This window comes from Indicator indicator, chromosome 5 (assembly GCF_027791375.1).
Source record: "Indicator indicator isolate 239-I01 chromosome 5, UM_Iind_1.1, whole genome shotgun sequence".
Taxonomy (NCBI): Eukaryota; Metazoa; Chordata; class Aves; order Piciformes; family Indicatoridae; genus Indicator; species Indicator indicator.
In genome coordinates this window covers 21,896,883-21,912,375 of record NC_072014.1, presented here as the reverse complement: position 1 = coordinate 21,912,375, position 15,493 = coordinate 21,896,883, and the positions used below count along the sequence as shown (strand labels likewise).

The 15,493-nt window shown below is 36.7% G+C and overlaps 1 protein-coding gene across 1 annotated transcript in view; it reads right to left on the bottom strand.

Moving 5' to 3' along the window:
• LRP2 (LDL receptor related protein 2) overlaps positions 1-15,493 on the bottom strand; it is a 118,758-nt gene that overhangs the window by 18,786 nt on the left and 84,479 nt on the right. Inside the window, exons 49-64 of the mRNA XM_054381226.1 lie at positions 15,181-15,382; positions 14,458-14,753; positions 13,483-13,999; positions 11,652-11,804; positions 11,002-11,172; positions 9,577-9,800; positions 8,993-9,170; positions 7,830-8,026; positions 5,978-6,223; positions 5,288-5,443; positions 4,521-4,661; positions 3,828-3,944; positions 3,446-3,562; positions 2,637-2,774; positions 1,977-2,099; positions 1,020-1,148 (exon numbers count right to left, since the gene is read on the bottom strand). Of these exons, the coding sequence (XP_054237201.1) occupies positions 1,020-1,148; positions 1,977-2,099; positions 2,637-2,774; positions 3,446-3,562; positions 3,828-3,944; positions 4,521-4,661; positions 5,288-5,443; positions 5,978-6,223; positions 7,830-8,026; positions 8,993-9,170; positions 9,577-9,800; positions 11,002-11,172; positions 11,652-11,804; positions 13,483-13,999; positions 14,458-14,753; positions 15,181-15,382 (3,105 nt within the window). The remainder of the gene's footprint in view (positions 1-1,019; positions 1,149-1,976; positions 2,100-2,636; positions 2,775-3,445; positions 3,563-3,827; positions 3,945-4,520; positions 4,662-5,287; positions 5,444-5,977; positions 6,224-7,829; positions 8,027-8,992; positions 9,171-9,576; positions 9,801-11,001; positions 11,173-11,651; positions 11,805-13,482; positions 14,000-14,457; positions 14,754-15,180; positions 15,383-15,493) is intronic.

The following is a 15,493-nucleotide window of genomic DNA, read 5'->3' as shown; positions in this document are numbered from 1 at the left end:
TGCACTGTTCATATCCTTTTTATACTTTTGTATTTTCATCTAGTCATTGCATTAGGTTATATTACCTAAAGACCACTGAGACAGCACACGAAACAGAGAAAACAGTTGCTTCAAAATGGACTGCATTACAGGCTATTAAGTTATTTGCATTTTGCAAGCTTGCTGAATTGTAAATCAACAGTGCATCATTTGACACAGTTTCACTTGAAGCCATCAAAGCCTCACAAATTGAAACAACAATTACATGCTCATATTATCACTCTGCAGTTGACTATATATTGATACAAAAAGGGATTTTATTTCCCAGATTTCATGAGAATATTCTCTTTTGCCTCAAAGTTCAAGTCAAAGCCCTTGCATGTAAATGGATGCAAATAAATTTATAATGCATAGCTAATAAAAGTTGTGCAGAGCTTCTGAGAGGGCTGTCAGCCCAAGAACTGGCTTACAGAATTCTGTGGTCATGTCTGCAAACAGAAAAATAGAAGTGTCTCAGTATACTTCTGGTTTGAATGGGGCTAGGGCAACTCTTACCACTTCAGAGTCTGCCCATGAATAATTCCATAGGCTGGCCTATTGTAATTATGATTGAAATTCTGTACATTCTTGCCTTTATAATGCAAACCATTTCAAAGCGAGATCAAAACTAAGGCTAACCCCCTTTTTCACGATGCAGAAACGCTCTAAGGCTAAAAAGGACAGTTCAGAGTGTTAAATTTCACAGAATAATTTAGGTTGGAAAATATCTTTAGGATCACTGAGTCCTATCATAAATCTAACACTTACAGGTCTTAACAAACCATGTCCCTAAGTGCAACATCTACACATCTTTTCAGTACTCTCCAAAAAAGGAAAACAGAAGATACTGTCATGGCAAATCAGATAATCCTAGCATAGGGCGATTAAAAATAAATAATTTTTAGTATGCTATTCAAGAAGAAACATGTATTGTTACCAGTTTCAGAAATTTACATTTCAATAGCATTGTAATTATGTATTCTACTGATATTATTACTTACTGCAGCCCATTTCATCAAAATGGTCCCCACAGTCATCATAATTGTCACAGACATAATGCAAGGGAATGCAATTTCCATTACTGCACTTGAATTCTTCAGTTGTACAAGGTCTATGGGTCGGTTCTCTACCTACAGTCAAGAACAGAAAGACTCCTGTCACAGCTCCAGCTACACAATACCAACATACAGCATTATTCCATGCTGCTAATCAGGAAGCTGATGGAATCTGGTAAAATAATGATAGGCTGACTTTGGAAGGCTTGAGTAAAGCTTGAACTATAACCAGGGCCACCTGACTTCTAGTCATATCACCATGAGCTGAAACAAGCCCCTCCATTTTGTAAAGACAGATGGTAATTCTTCTTGTTAATAGTTGACTTCAGGGTTTTTTTAATAGTGCATATCTGTTAATATCCTTTAACAATATACTTCATATATCTACTGCAGACTTCAAGAGATTATTGAGATATTAGTAAAATATTACCTTTAAGAATATATAATAAAGCCAGCAAATAGTATCACTTAACAACCAAAACTGATTGAATTTGATAATATAAAAAACTATAAATATAAAACATATGTAAATTATAAAACATAAATATAAAATTACCCATTTATTTCTATTTTAGTAGTTCTAGTTACACATCCCATCTTATTTTATGATACAGCCAAAGTTTTTCTTTTTCCTTAAGTGGAGTTCATAATAAGTTGACACAATTTTGCTGCTGCTCACTATAAAATGCAATAATTTTGAAAATCATACTTGGTACTTTTCAGAACGAAGTTTGCTGATTTTTGCTACTTATATGAAGAGCTAAGAATAAATGGTACCAGTAATCATAGTACAAATTACTTCATACTGAGCTCTAGTTTTAATAATTTGTATTTAATTTTGACATTTCTATAGTCTTTATTAAACATTAAGCACATCACATTACTGAATTTGTGCAAACATACAGTGTTCCTCTTTCTCATCACTTCCATCTCCACAGTCATCCTCCTGGTTGCACAGCTCGTGACTATATATGCAGCGATTGTTTTCACATCGGAAACGGAATGGGGATTCACAAGCAATATCCACTGAAACCACAGAGATGAAGTCAGTCACTCTTTGATACTTCATGCCATTGAGTCACAAATTATCTTAATCACTTTTATCTGGTAACATTTACATGTTTTCTGTATCTTAAAAGGTGTAGAGACATTCAGACACAAAATAATATTTTTCCATGTTTTGGTGGTTGTATGTTGGGATACGACATGTTTTTTGTCACAGTACATCACCTTTGGCCAGAGACATAGAGGATATAATACATAATAAATAACATTGAGGTTTCTCGATTTGTTCATGAAGTAAACTGACTTTAAACCCAACATGCTACTTAAGTGGCTATATAGTACACAACCAACAAAAAATTAAGTAGCACCTCCAACACTTAATTTTTAGAGCTAAAGTTAGGATTTCTCAACCATATTTGCAAAGATATCCCAACTATACTGATAGCTCTAAGAGCTCAGTACCTTTGAGAATATATGCTATCTGAATTTATTTTCTAATTTTTCTCTCCATAGTAATTAGAGAATTTATTATGCATATTGTTCATTTTTTGCTCTTACAGCAAAGGTGAAGTTCTTCATCAGAGTCATCTCCACAGTCATTATCACCATCGCATTTCCAGTATGGCTGGATACAGACATGGTTTTTACATTCAAACAGCATGGGTGGACAGTATGTACCATTTGGATACCGTGTTGCTGCAGAAAAGAAAATTAGTATGACATTTTCATTTAGAATGAAAGTTTAGTTAAAATACTGAGTCCAACCTTTTTTTTTCAGATATAGTATGAGGCACTGCAAAGATGTATGGTAACAACAGTTTGCAAGGACTGAGGATTTCTTGGTAGCTATATGATAATTCAGGTTTGAATGACTAGTGAAACAACATTAGTTACTCCCAGGAGCTTTTGTAAATAACCTGCCATTAATTTAACAAAATTTACTTGAATTTGTTACTGACAAATCTAGTTCAGTAATAAAGGTAAATATGTCACAGGCACCAAATGTGAATGACTGAAGAAGTACCTAAGATATCTAAACAACTGAAGCTGGTGCAACTGAAACAGTGGATCTTGAAGTGTGCATGGAACATTCAAAATTTTTCATTTGATCACATGCATATCTATCCCTGGACCTTGTAAACACGTTGATTTCCTAGCATTAGGAATGCATTTACAAACAGTGTAAGATATAGCAATCCATTATTACACTAAAAAGCTGGTTCAAAATATACTGAATTTTTACTGACATCACTGAGTGTTGCAGAACTCTGTACCTCTAAAGACTCGTCTTACATAAAGAGAGAGAAAAGTCCTAATCTTTCTGGAAATGAGCTCAATGAGCACCAATTCCAAAGCTTGAAACTCACGACAAGTTGCTTCATCAGAGAAATCAAGGCAGTCTGCATTTCCATCACATCTGAAGCGCTCTGCAACACAGTGTCCACTATTACACTGGAAGTAACCTGGGTGGCAGGTCCTCAGCTCTGAAAAGATTCAAAAGTAAACGTTGAAATGTCTTCTTGTTCAAATTTAGACAAAGCGTTTACTTTTTGAGAACATTCTAAAAAAGGCTGCAAAATTCCATACCATTAAAACAGTGGCATCCTCTACTTTTGGTGGAATGACTGAAGTGATCTGGTTAACATACCTCCACTAATGCTTGCCAAAACAGATCATTTTGCACAATAATTTATCACATTAGAAAAAAAAGAGTGCATACGTAAGAGATAGCAATCAGAAAATACACACCACAGTCACGTTCATCTGAATTGTCTTCACAGTCATCATCGTGATCACAGATCCACCGGGAAGGTATGCAGCGCAAATTGTCACAGCGGTATTCACTTTCTGTGCACTCACGAGGACCTTCATTTAAAATGAATGTTCAAATATGAAAAGTTCCCCAGATGTAGATTTAAACATCCACACCTGTCTCATTAAACTAGACAAAAGTAATATGGTGGCATAGTAATATAGTGGTATAATACTTAAAACTAAATTATATTAAAACAACGTTTTCCCCAATACTCTGCAATAATGCTAAACATTATGTGTCCCTCTTGACATAGAAATAAGAAAATGAATTGTGGATTTTGTCTCATCATACAGTTATATAGGAATTTTTTTCCGAAACAGAAAAAAAGATCCACCCTCATTAACAACAGCACTATATTATACTACGTTTCTACACAGAGCAGAATTCAAATATCAGTTCTTAGTGGAAAAGCAACATTTGTTTTATTGTATTGACTGGATTTATCACTGGGTTTATGTATACAAAAATATTTCCTTCTGACATCACTGTGGTATTTCAGCAAAAATAAGGCTATAAAGCAAAACAACGGAATAGTTACAGTTGAGAGCCATCTGCCACACTCTCATAAAAAACATAAGTTTAAGTCAAAAGCTGGGCTATAACATGACAGCCAAAAATGAACTCACTGCAGCTGCGTTCGTCAGAGTTATCCCCACAGTCATTATCTCCATCACACTTCCAGCGCAGTGGGATACATCTATGATTGTCACAGCGGAAATCCCCAACAGGACTGCAAGTCATCTCCTCTGCAGTATAGACAATTTGCCAACAAAACAGCACACATTAGCGTACTCTTTGGATTAAGATGGAATGCACAAAGGATAATAGAAGTAGAGATGTTTGTGCCACAAACTGGGCCAAGTAATAGAGAAATTATTAAGAAACAACTAAAACAACTGTGTAGAACTGAGACAGAAATAAACTTAATACTGCCAAAGAAGGGCATGCTGACTTGGGGATGTGTTATGCTTTCTTTTCTGATTCTGATAAAGTGCTCTGATGTTCTCTAAACTTTAGGTATGTGTATGATAGGTTTCAACACAAATGTGAGAGTCTAGGAAATCACCATCCTACTCCCCATACTGACAGTTTCAGCAGCACAGAAGATAAGTAAATATAGAAAACACTGACAGTTTTAATTGCCTAAAATAGGGCAATTCAAGTAAACACATTTCCTGTATCATTTGATGACACATGGGGCAAAATAATAAAACCCTTATCTTCAGGGCTCATAAATATGTAAGCTGCACAATGAATTGCTGCACACAGAATTTTTCCCGAAGACATAACTACCATGGTACCTAATTGATATCAAACAAATTATGCCCAGGTACATGATTATTGAAGACTTTCAGAAAATCAAGGTGTTTCTAAAATTAGAGAAATATTTTAGGTACAAAGTTATGTTGAAGTGACATACCACAGCCTTGTTCATCAGTGTTGTCTCTGCAGTCATCATTCCCATTGCACACTGCCCACAACGGTATGCATCGGTAGTTAGTTCTACAACTGAATTGTGTGTGATTGTCACACCGATAGGCAGGGCCCACTGTAAGAGGCAGTTGTCAAAGTTAGTTACTTAGCTACTAAGCTACCCTCCTTGCAGTTATGTCATTCAAAATCTGTTATGATTTATAGTCATAGCATAAGAAGAAACTTTAGGTTCAAGAAATGTAAATTACTTTGTTTTTGTAAAAAGTATGGCATATATCATACTCCAAAGTGGAAGAAGGTAAAAGTTGTTGAACTGGCATACACTGCACCCACACAGGCAATGGAGCAGTATATATCTTTTTTTACAAAGTGTTGTTAGAAGCCAAGCAAAGGATGCTGCTAGCACCAAGAAAATTAGAGTTTGTGATAATCTGGGCAGAATAATAAGATTTCTTTCCTTCAAGATTAAGTAAGTAGTAAATTATCACACAGTTTCTATGTTTTCTAACAATCTTTACTGCATGATTACAATTAGCTTGCAGTAAATATTCCTTTCTAACAAATTTTCAACTTCAGGAAAATTAGTTAACAGTTTGCTCTGCTTTTAGTGCACCATAATATAGGCAGCTTACTACAGATGTGTGCTTACTGCATTCATGGAATGGCTCATCAGAGTTATCACCACAATCGTCATCCACATCACACTTCCAAGACTGCGGGATGCAGCGGCCATTGTCACATTTAAATTGGCCTGGGGGACAGGTTCTACTGGCACAGTGAGTGCTGTCTTCATCAGAGTTGTCACCGCAGTCATCCTCTCTATCACACTGCCAGGCTTCTGGGATGCATCGTTTATTGGCACACTGCCACTGATGAGTTTCACACTGATGATTAGCTGAAAGAATACAAATTGGCTGTTAGGATACTGAAATGTACAGGAATGGACTGCTGCTGTTATGTCAGTAGAGCAGTTCTGTCTACACCAAAAGTTAAAAAGGAAGCCAATAAAAATCTAAAACATCACATTTATTTCCCCAGTTAAGGTACAGATTTCTATTATCACATGGTATATTTTCTACGGGCATCTTCAGACAAGCTCACTAAGGCTCTCCATTTTTCTAGAAGCAAAACAGATACCATCTTCTAAAGCAGATGTGAGTAAAGCCAGCATTCAAACATAATTGAGGCAGGGGGTCCCAGGAACTTTACAGAGAAGCTAAATGACATTGTGGCTCAGGTCATGCTACCAACTTAGACGTACACTGCCTGATGAGCCTGTTCCTTTGACTATGAAAGAACACATCAGAAAACTTAGCAGAAGATTGTGCTAATACCAGCTCCACAATGTCTGAGTGTACACCCTCTATTCCCAGAGGGCTAAGAACTGGCAGCTGATGTCAGCAGTGCTAGCAAACTAGGGGAGCTCTGACGAACTATGAAGAGAGGAGTCCTCACTTCCAGACTTTCTCACTGGGTGCCACTCTATTACTGCTTTACAAAAGATGAAACAGTATATTGTAATTTCCATGTATTTTTAGACTAAAAGAATCCATTCCCATGCACAAGATGATGAGCAGATGAAATGATATAAATCTAAACTGATTTTTATTGTACTTGGCAGGCTGAAACCAGTGACACATTATGCAACTGCCATAGTTCTACTTATTTAATATTCCTCTGTGCAGCACAAATGTCACAGTCATGGATGACTTGTGTGATAGCATCCATGAAAATGTCACACACTTAAGAGCTTAGTTATTTGAAAGTCAGGTAAAACTGACATTTGATTTAATTGTGTCATTGTTTGAGTTACTTTGCTAATGGGAGGCAATGAAACCATCAATTATATAACCACTTTTCTTTCCCCATCATCACTTTCTTTTTGTATTACTAAGCTTGTAGAACTGCCATTATTTACAAAAAGGTAAGTAAGGATGTCCTTTATAAGTATGTGGAATGAGACGGGATTTTAAGGAAATATTGTTGTTCCACAAACATAATTAAGCCACATTTCTAAAATACTGCCGACTCAAATAGCTCTCCGAATATTCCCACATGCACTGGATTTGGGGCAATGATTAGGGTGAAATAATTTTGATCCATTATGCAAAGCTCTAGAATACAGGGAAAGTTAGCATACCTGATAGACTGACCTAGGCATTAGAAAGCCTTAGATTACTCATACTATAGCTTTACACAGAAAAAAACAAACTGTATTTTGTAGTGTATAGTATTTTATACCACCAATTGCAACTTGCACCAGTGCAAATCTGTCTCAAAGGTATAGAAAATGTTTATATTTTGATATAGTAAAATTTTTGCTCTGTTTTACACTGCTTTTGCACTAAGGTGAATTGCTTTAGCAGGTGCAAGACTAGAAAAAACTACGTCTGTCTACCTCACCTTTTCATCTGCACAAAAGGAATAATTATTCTAAAATGTATACGTCATTTGCATGTTTTGTCCTGACAAAACACTTAAGGTGATTAGTTGTGACATACCACAAAGTACAGGGTCTTCATCTGATCTGTCATGGCAATCTGGCTGGGTATTGCACAAGAAATGGGGACTTGTGCAGTTCCCATCATTACACTGGAACTGACCAACAGGACAGTATCGGTGTGGACAGGTAGGGGGCTCATCAGAGCCATCTCGACAGTCTCTCTGTCCATCACATTTCCACCAGATAGGAATACACCTACAAAGAGAAAACAGTGTTTTCTTTGTTGAGGATATGTCTCCACAGATGTGCAACAATCCTTTTACAGAACAAAAGAAAGTCTGGTCTCAGTGTTACTTCTTGAAACTTCCAAGATATCTTGAATTTCATGTCTTCTGTTTTATATGTCAAACACTAACAAAATATGCCAGAATACTGTCATCAGAAACAGACGATATTGATGGGCCTCTAGAAGGAGGTTCATAGAAAATTAATAAAGATTTGGGTTTTATGTATATTTGTTGGTAATCATCTGTCATGCTTTTTAAAGTCAATCTTCAACTGGATTTTTAATGAGGTAACATTTTAATAATTCACCTGAACTTCAGAAAATAATTTCACTGTAATACTGTTTCAAAGGGCCATCCAATAAGCACACCTGTGTCACAGGCTCCAGAGTGATACAGTAGCAGCACAGTATATATGTTACATCACTATTCTACTCCTTCTACTTGTGTTGTCTCACAAAAAGTGTCAGAAATGTGCCCCCACAACAGCTAAATGGCTTTCCGAGGCCACTGATGGACAGTATATATTTGAGGGGGGAAGAAGAAAAAACAAAGATACATTATAAAATATGCACAAAAAATAGAAGATGATTCCAGGCTTGTGAATTGAGCTGGAAATGGTTTCTGCATGTATGTTTCTAACAACCCAAACTTTCTTAAGTTACCGTTGTCCTATAACAGGAAAAAAAGTTCAAAAGCAAAAAATGCAAACAAACAACAGGAAAAAAAAACAACAAAAAAACCCAAAACTATTTAAACAGTGCGTCTAGAAGTATTTTCCAAAATGGAAGCTTGTGGTCCTGGATTTGTCTTTCCAAGCACACCACAAACTCATAGTGACAGCAGGAATCCAATCTTATGACCTTTTGAAGACACTAAACAGTACAATATATCCTTAGAAAGTCATTGAAAAAAAGATGGTGAGCAGTAGACTTACCTCTCAGTGTCTGCACAGAGAAACTGAGTGCTAGAGCACATTGGAAGACAGTGAGCTGTATTGCCAAACTGCACTATCATGAAGTTATCAGGACATTCACAGGAATAATCTTGACCACCAGCTTTTATCAGACAAAGATGGGAACAACCACCATTATTGGTGCCACAAGGGTTATTAACTGGTAAAACATAAGAACAAACATTGGTATATTTTCCCATTCTCAGGTATACTAAGGTCTCGATCTACAACAGACTCCTCTAATACTTTAATGAAAAGTTAAATATAAGAAATTGAAAAAATAAAACCTAGATAAATAGGCACTTAGTGAGAGAAATAAGTATGATTTCATATAGAGGAAATGTATGGTATTAAGCCAAGACATTTTAGAAAATAATTTAAAATTATGCATTTCCACTCATTGTTATACAAAGAAAAGGCAATTTAGAAATGTAGAGATCTACATTTACTCAGTAGATTTTATTCCTTCCAGCAAAGGCAAAAGCTGAATTCATACAGGACCACTTATAATTAGTCTCTGGATAACAGTCAAGCTTCTTTATGCAAATCTAATTTTGTTTTCTCACCAAATGGCTGTCTGTATGGATGGTAGACATGAATGTCAAATGGCCTGTGAGTGGTGTTCACAAGAACAGTCCTGTCAGACCCATCATATTTATTTCCCTTTTCAACTGTTCTTGTGTTCCAGTCAGTCCAATATATAGTGTCTTCAAAAACTGTAATTGCAAATGGATGAGGCAAAGTCCCATCATATACTGTGTGACGATGATGTCCATCCAGGTCAGAGAACCTAGACAAAGAAAAAAGTATGCAAAACAATCAGTAAAAAAGGCTAAAATATCTTTGTATCTTTATTATGTATGCTTACAGTATCTCATTACTGGTGACCAGGATTATGCAATGTGGAACAGCAGCTTCTTTATAGCCTAATGAGCACTTTCCTCAGTGAATCCATTTTAAGATATGCAGGAAAGCAAACCAGGTTATTTTAGGCAAATAAATGGAACAGAAGAACATCCACTGAAATCCAGTCTTCCTACTGAAGCATAGCATCTAGTCCAATGAAAACTTGCAAATTTACTGCCTTACAGCAAGTTACTTTTCCACACAGGAGTCTAGCTTGCATGGACCATTCAGACTGTTAATAATGGAACACTTAAGAAAATAATAGGCCTCCTATATTCCTAATTTCTATGTGTCTCTCTCATTTAGAGCCTACTCTGATATCTTCAATAAGATTTACTATTTTTCTTATCACCCTGCTAAAGGGAGAAATTATGAAATCAAGAGAGAAAAGAGACTGAGAAATACATATATAATTGGCATGCATTTAAGAATTCAGGATAGAAAAGGCTGCCAGAAGAATTCAAGTACAGAAGAATAGAAGCAAATATAAATTTAAAGGTACATATAAATATAAATAAAAAATACAAAGGATTTTTTTTTATTTCAGTGCCTTGACAAGTACCAAAATGCTAGCTATTCATTTTTATGTAGAAATTTTCTAACACTAGAAGCTATTAATAGATTTTTTTTTTTATTTACAAAAAATCCTACATGCTAACAGGTAATTCCATGTCACACCTGTGGACAAATACTCAAATTGTGTCCTAATTGCACATAATTAATTTAGTTACAGCTAAACTCTTTCCTGCAGGCAGAAATCAGAATCAGAAAAAAATAGTGATTTTACACTCAGTTTTGCTTTGATTCAGGTTGTATACGTAGATATAGAGTAGTCACATATTTAAGCACAGACTGTGAATCTTTTTACTATAATTTTTGGACCACTTCCAGCAGGTCCTAGAATGCAAATAGAACAACTAGGTGTCATCTGGTGATTTGTACTGCCTACTACTCCAGACTTCTGGACTCTGGTTTCCTATAGTCAGTGGTTAGAAATACCTACAGTGCTTATAGTATCAATACATGCCACCACTGCGATCTGACATAAGCAATTATTCAGTTATTATTATTCTCTGCATACATACTCAATGTAATTTAGATGGGCGTCTGCCCAGTAGAGCTTGTCATTGGTGTAATCTATGGTAAGTCCATTGGGCCACTCTAACTTTGTTGAGATAATCACCATCTTCTCCTTGCCATCCATGCCTGCTCGTCCAATATAGGCTCGATCTGCCCAGTCTGTCCAGTAAACCTGTCTGTTCAAGCAAATACTTACAGTTAGGACTGAAGTAAAAATATGCTGAAGTAAATATTAAAAGCCACACCTCAAATACAGTATTTCCTGAAACAAAACTAAAGCAGAGATTGAAGAAAGTAACTTCTACTTAATATACTGCTAATTTGACTGCTACAGCAGAAAACTGTAGGATCACAATTGTCTTCAAAAAATGTAACTGGCAGCCCCATCACATATCATACCACACAACTCCTATCAATGATTTTAGCCCTGCAGTCAAAACTTCCTTGTCTACATGGAACCAAATTGCACTTTCAATGATATCTGACAGTCTGGCATATATACCTACAAAAGGCAAGCTACCACTTTTGCTAACTTTCCACTAAGATCTGATGCCACATAAATCTAAGCGTGGGCAGCCAAAATCTATTTCAGGTTTTCAGAGACAGTGTAAAACTACTTGTAAAAGAAAGGAAAAGCACTCTTGAAATGTCATACCCATATTTTGGATGAACAACAATTGCTCTGGGGTACTGAAAGCAGAAAGTGTTATTGGCATCCACACACCGATCCACCAGTTTTTTACGGAATCTTCCATCAAGTTCAGAGACATAGAGACAATCTTTGTAGGCATCCACCCAGTACAATTTTCTGAAATGTTAAGAGTTAGTTTATTTACTCTGATTTACTTCTTTTGGTAAATTTCAGTTTTTTCTTCTAGAAGTAATACCTTCTACTGTAAAGGCAGAATGCATATACTACACAGACATCTCTTCTACACCACGCTCCAGACTCCTCTTTTCACACCTGCTATTTCTCCATCCACAGTTATTGGTGCCAAATTCAAACTTTTAGTTGCCCAGTTGAGTAATAATATGCCATTTGCATCTAAATTCTTAAACCTTCCTTCTCTTCCTTTCATCTCCTACCAACAATAGCTAGTGGAAACACACAGGAAAACAGACATGGAGTGTAATGGACTGCAACCAGGGCTGTAAAGCACTGGAGAAAATCATCAGGTTCAATTGCCCAATTTAAACTTTCCCTAGACTCTTCTAACACTTCTATTACTTTGCCTAGGAATTAGGCACATCTGTAACGAAAGAAATAATGGAAGGGGAAGCAACAATTTTAAAAAGCCTGCAACAAAACAAGGAATTTTATTTAAGCAGAAATACATCAGGCTACTCTGAAATTGTCTGTATGGCTGGTCAGCTCCAGCGTCCACTTGGCCATGCCAGAAATAGCCTGACATGACTAATACCAGCTCAAATAATTCAGCAACTGTATTTGTAATAGAGCAGAAGGACTAGTTTGGATAAAATTAGGTTGGTTTTTTTTTTTTTTTTTGCTCATCTTTCCATGAATCATGAAGCATTTGAAACTGCAGATAACATGCATTATCACTCAGTTTAGAGACAGAGTGGTTTAAAAATGAAAACTACTATATTGGGATCTTTATATAAACACTCTCATTTAAGTTTCAAATGTGACTTTTTGAATTATTTTCATTATTTTGCAGAGTCTGATCCACCATATTTGAAGTTTTCATACTGATAGTATTGTACCCAGAAAGCAAAATCTCATGAAAACCAGCCAAGAACACCAGCAAACAGGGCACTACAAAAGGAGCGAGTTTCTGTGGGAGTAAATGAGACTTCTTTTTGACCCATAGCAGGCAATTAAAAAATTACTATAATGCAAACTGCTTTCCAATTACCTCACCCTTATACTGTCCTTCCTTACAGCAAATTATGTGGATGACATTGTTTGAGTGTCAGTTAAAGATGTATTTTTCAAGAGCTTTTCAAGAAACATGCACTTTGAATTGGTACAGCAGCTAAACTTCAATAATGTTTATTATTACTTACTAGTAATCTGGTTAGTTGTTGTAACATATTGTTCATGCATAATGTGAAGCCTGCATTCCAACTCCAATGACTGCTAGCAAAGGAATAAAGAGCCTAAGCTCAGAATCCCTACCCCATAGCCATATGTAGCATCCCACCTGCCTGCTTAGTCTGTTCATTAATAGTTTCCTAACAAGCTTTCCCTAAGGGTCATACACATTGCTTTATTACTGATGAGAGAGCAACTCTGATATTACTTCAACATGCTAGATATGAGAGCAATTAAACAAATGTATTATATAATGTATTACATGTTGACAAACAACTCTAGAGCCATTGTATCAGGCTGCATCTCCAGTCCAAAGCTATTTCAGCACTCGTTGGGAATTTCATATGAAATGGGAGAAAAACCCTAAGACAAACTCCCTCACACATCATTTCCTTAGTAGCCTAAAAAGAGAGAAAAAGTACTTTCTTACCTGCCAACCCAGTCAACAGCGATACCTTCCCCGTTGGGCACATCATCACTTATCACTGCCTCCTTATTTGTTCCATTTAGGAACATTCGTTCAATGACCCTTCTCCCCACATCAATCCAGTACAACCTCTTTTCCACCCTGTCAAAGTCCAGTGCCACCACATTTCTCAGTCCTTGCAAAATGAGAGAGTAAGACTGGCCATCTGCTGTGAGATTTCTCAGATAGTAACGGTTGCTAAAAATAAGGTATGGGGAGATATTACTATTTTGCCGGCAACTTTTTCCATCAGGCTCCCGGATATAGCCTGGGGCACACTTACAGATGTAGGAGCCAGCTGTGTTCTCACAAATCTGGCTACATACTGATGGAGTTTCATTGCACTCATCAATATCATCACAAGTTCGTTTATCAGACATAAGTTTGTATCCAGGGTGACAAGAACAGTAGAAACTTGTATGTGTGTCTGTACAGTCATGATCACATCCACTGATTGAAGGGTCACTGCATTCATTTATACCTGGGGAAGGAAAAGAGTTCTGTTCAAGGAAACATAATGCAGTCACTTTCTAATGCACTGTCTCTGTCTCCCTCTCCCTGCTACCCCACCTAAAAACACTGAATATGAATCTAGGCTGCTGTAATAAGAGAGCAAGAAGAAGCCAATCTCATCTAATCTAGATTCTTTGAGGTCTGTCTTCAAATATAGCAAGTGCAAAGTGCATACTTCTGAAGGATGTATTTCAGAAATGTAAGAGCAGTACATAACAACATATGAACTACATTTAGCTAATTTTCATGATTTGCTAAAACAGTATATGATAATGATGATATAATTAAAACATATTATCAGATATATACATTCTTATAATCCTTCTGAGAGACAGCCATAGAAGAGATATGACTGTAATTAGTGTCCATTTCTTTGAAAGCTCCCTAAGCATGGTAATAAGACAGTACAAATACATCCACACATACCACATCCTTTTTCATCACTATTATCTAAACAATCATCCAACCGATTGCAGACTTTAACCATTTCGATGCAGTTTCCATTGTCACATTTAAAATGATGGGGAGCACAGGTCGCTTCTGGTGTACTACAGAGATGTTCCAGCTCATCAGATTCATCACCACAGTCATTATCCCCATCACAGATGTAGGCCTTGGAAATGCAGCGCCCATTTTGACAAGTAAACTGATGATGTTGACATGGTTCATAGATGCATCCCCTTTCATCACTGCTGTCACCACAGTCATTCCGCCTGTCACATCTGAGGAAAAATGAGCATGTTTTTCAAATGTAGGAGGACAAATGGATAGACACACTCTCCTAGTTTCTAAAGAAGGACAGATATTATTGGTCCCAATGTAAGAGGCGTTCAGAAATCAGGTTCAGGTTTTATAGTCTAATCCCGTGATTCTTGCCTGTATTCCATGTATGCATTTATGAACTGAACAGAGAGGTTACTAGGCACAATGAGAAGGACTGAATGCTAATGGCAAGCACTGGGGATATTAACAGAAATTTACAGAGCATTTTCAAGTTAAAACTTACACATAAATGCAGAGCAGATAAACAGTTTCCTTAAAATACGCAGATCTACTTGACAGCTAAACCGTGTGAAAAAATGGTTGAATTAGCACCTTCACTTTAAGCAAATTTTGAGAATTTCTGCAGCGGCTCAGGAAGTTACAAACCTGTACGTGCTTCGGATACACAGGCCATTACTACAACTAAATTCATTTTCTGTGCAAGATCTTCGTGTGCAGTTCTGGTGTTCATCAAATGCATCAGCGCAGTCAGCATCACCATCACAGATCCATGCCCGAGGAATGCACCTCCTGAGTGGGGGTCGATTGTTGACACACGTGAACTCTGCTGCAGTGCAATTGCGGTTTGCTGGAAGAAGAGCATGTTAATTGACACACAAGTTATACTCAATGTGTGTAACAGCCTCCCCACCCCCTTGCCACACATGGCCTGGATATAGCCCATATTTCACAACAGAGC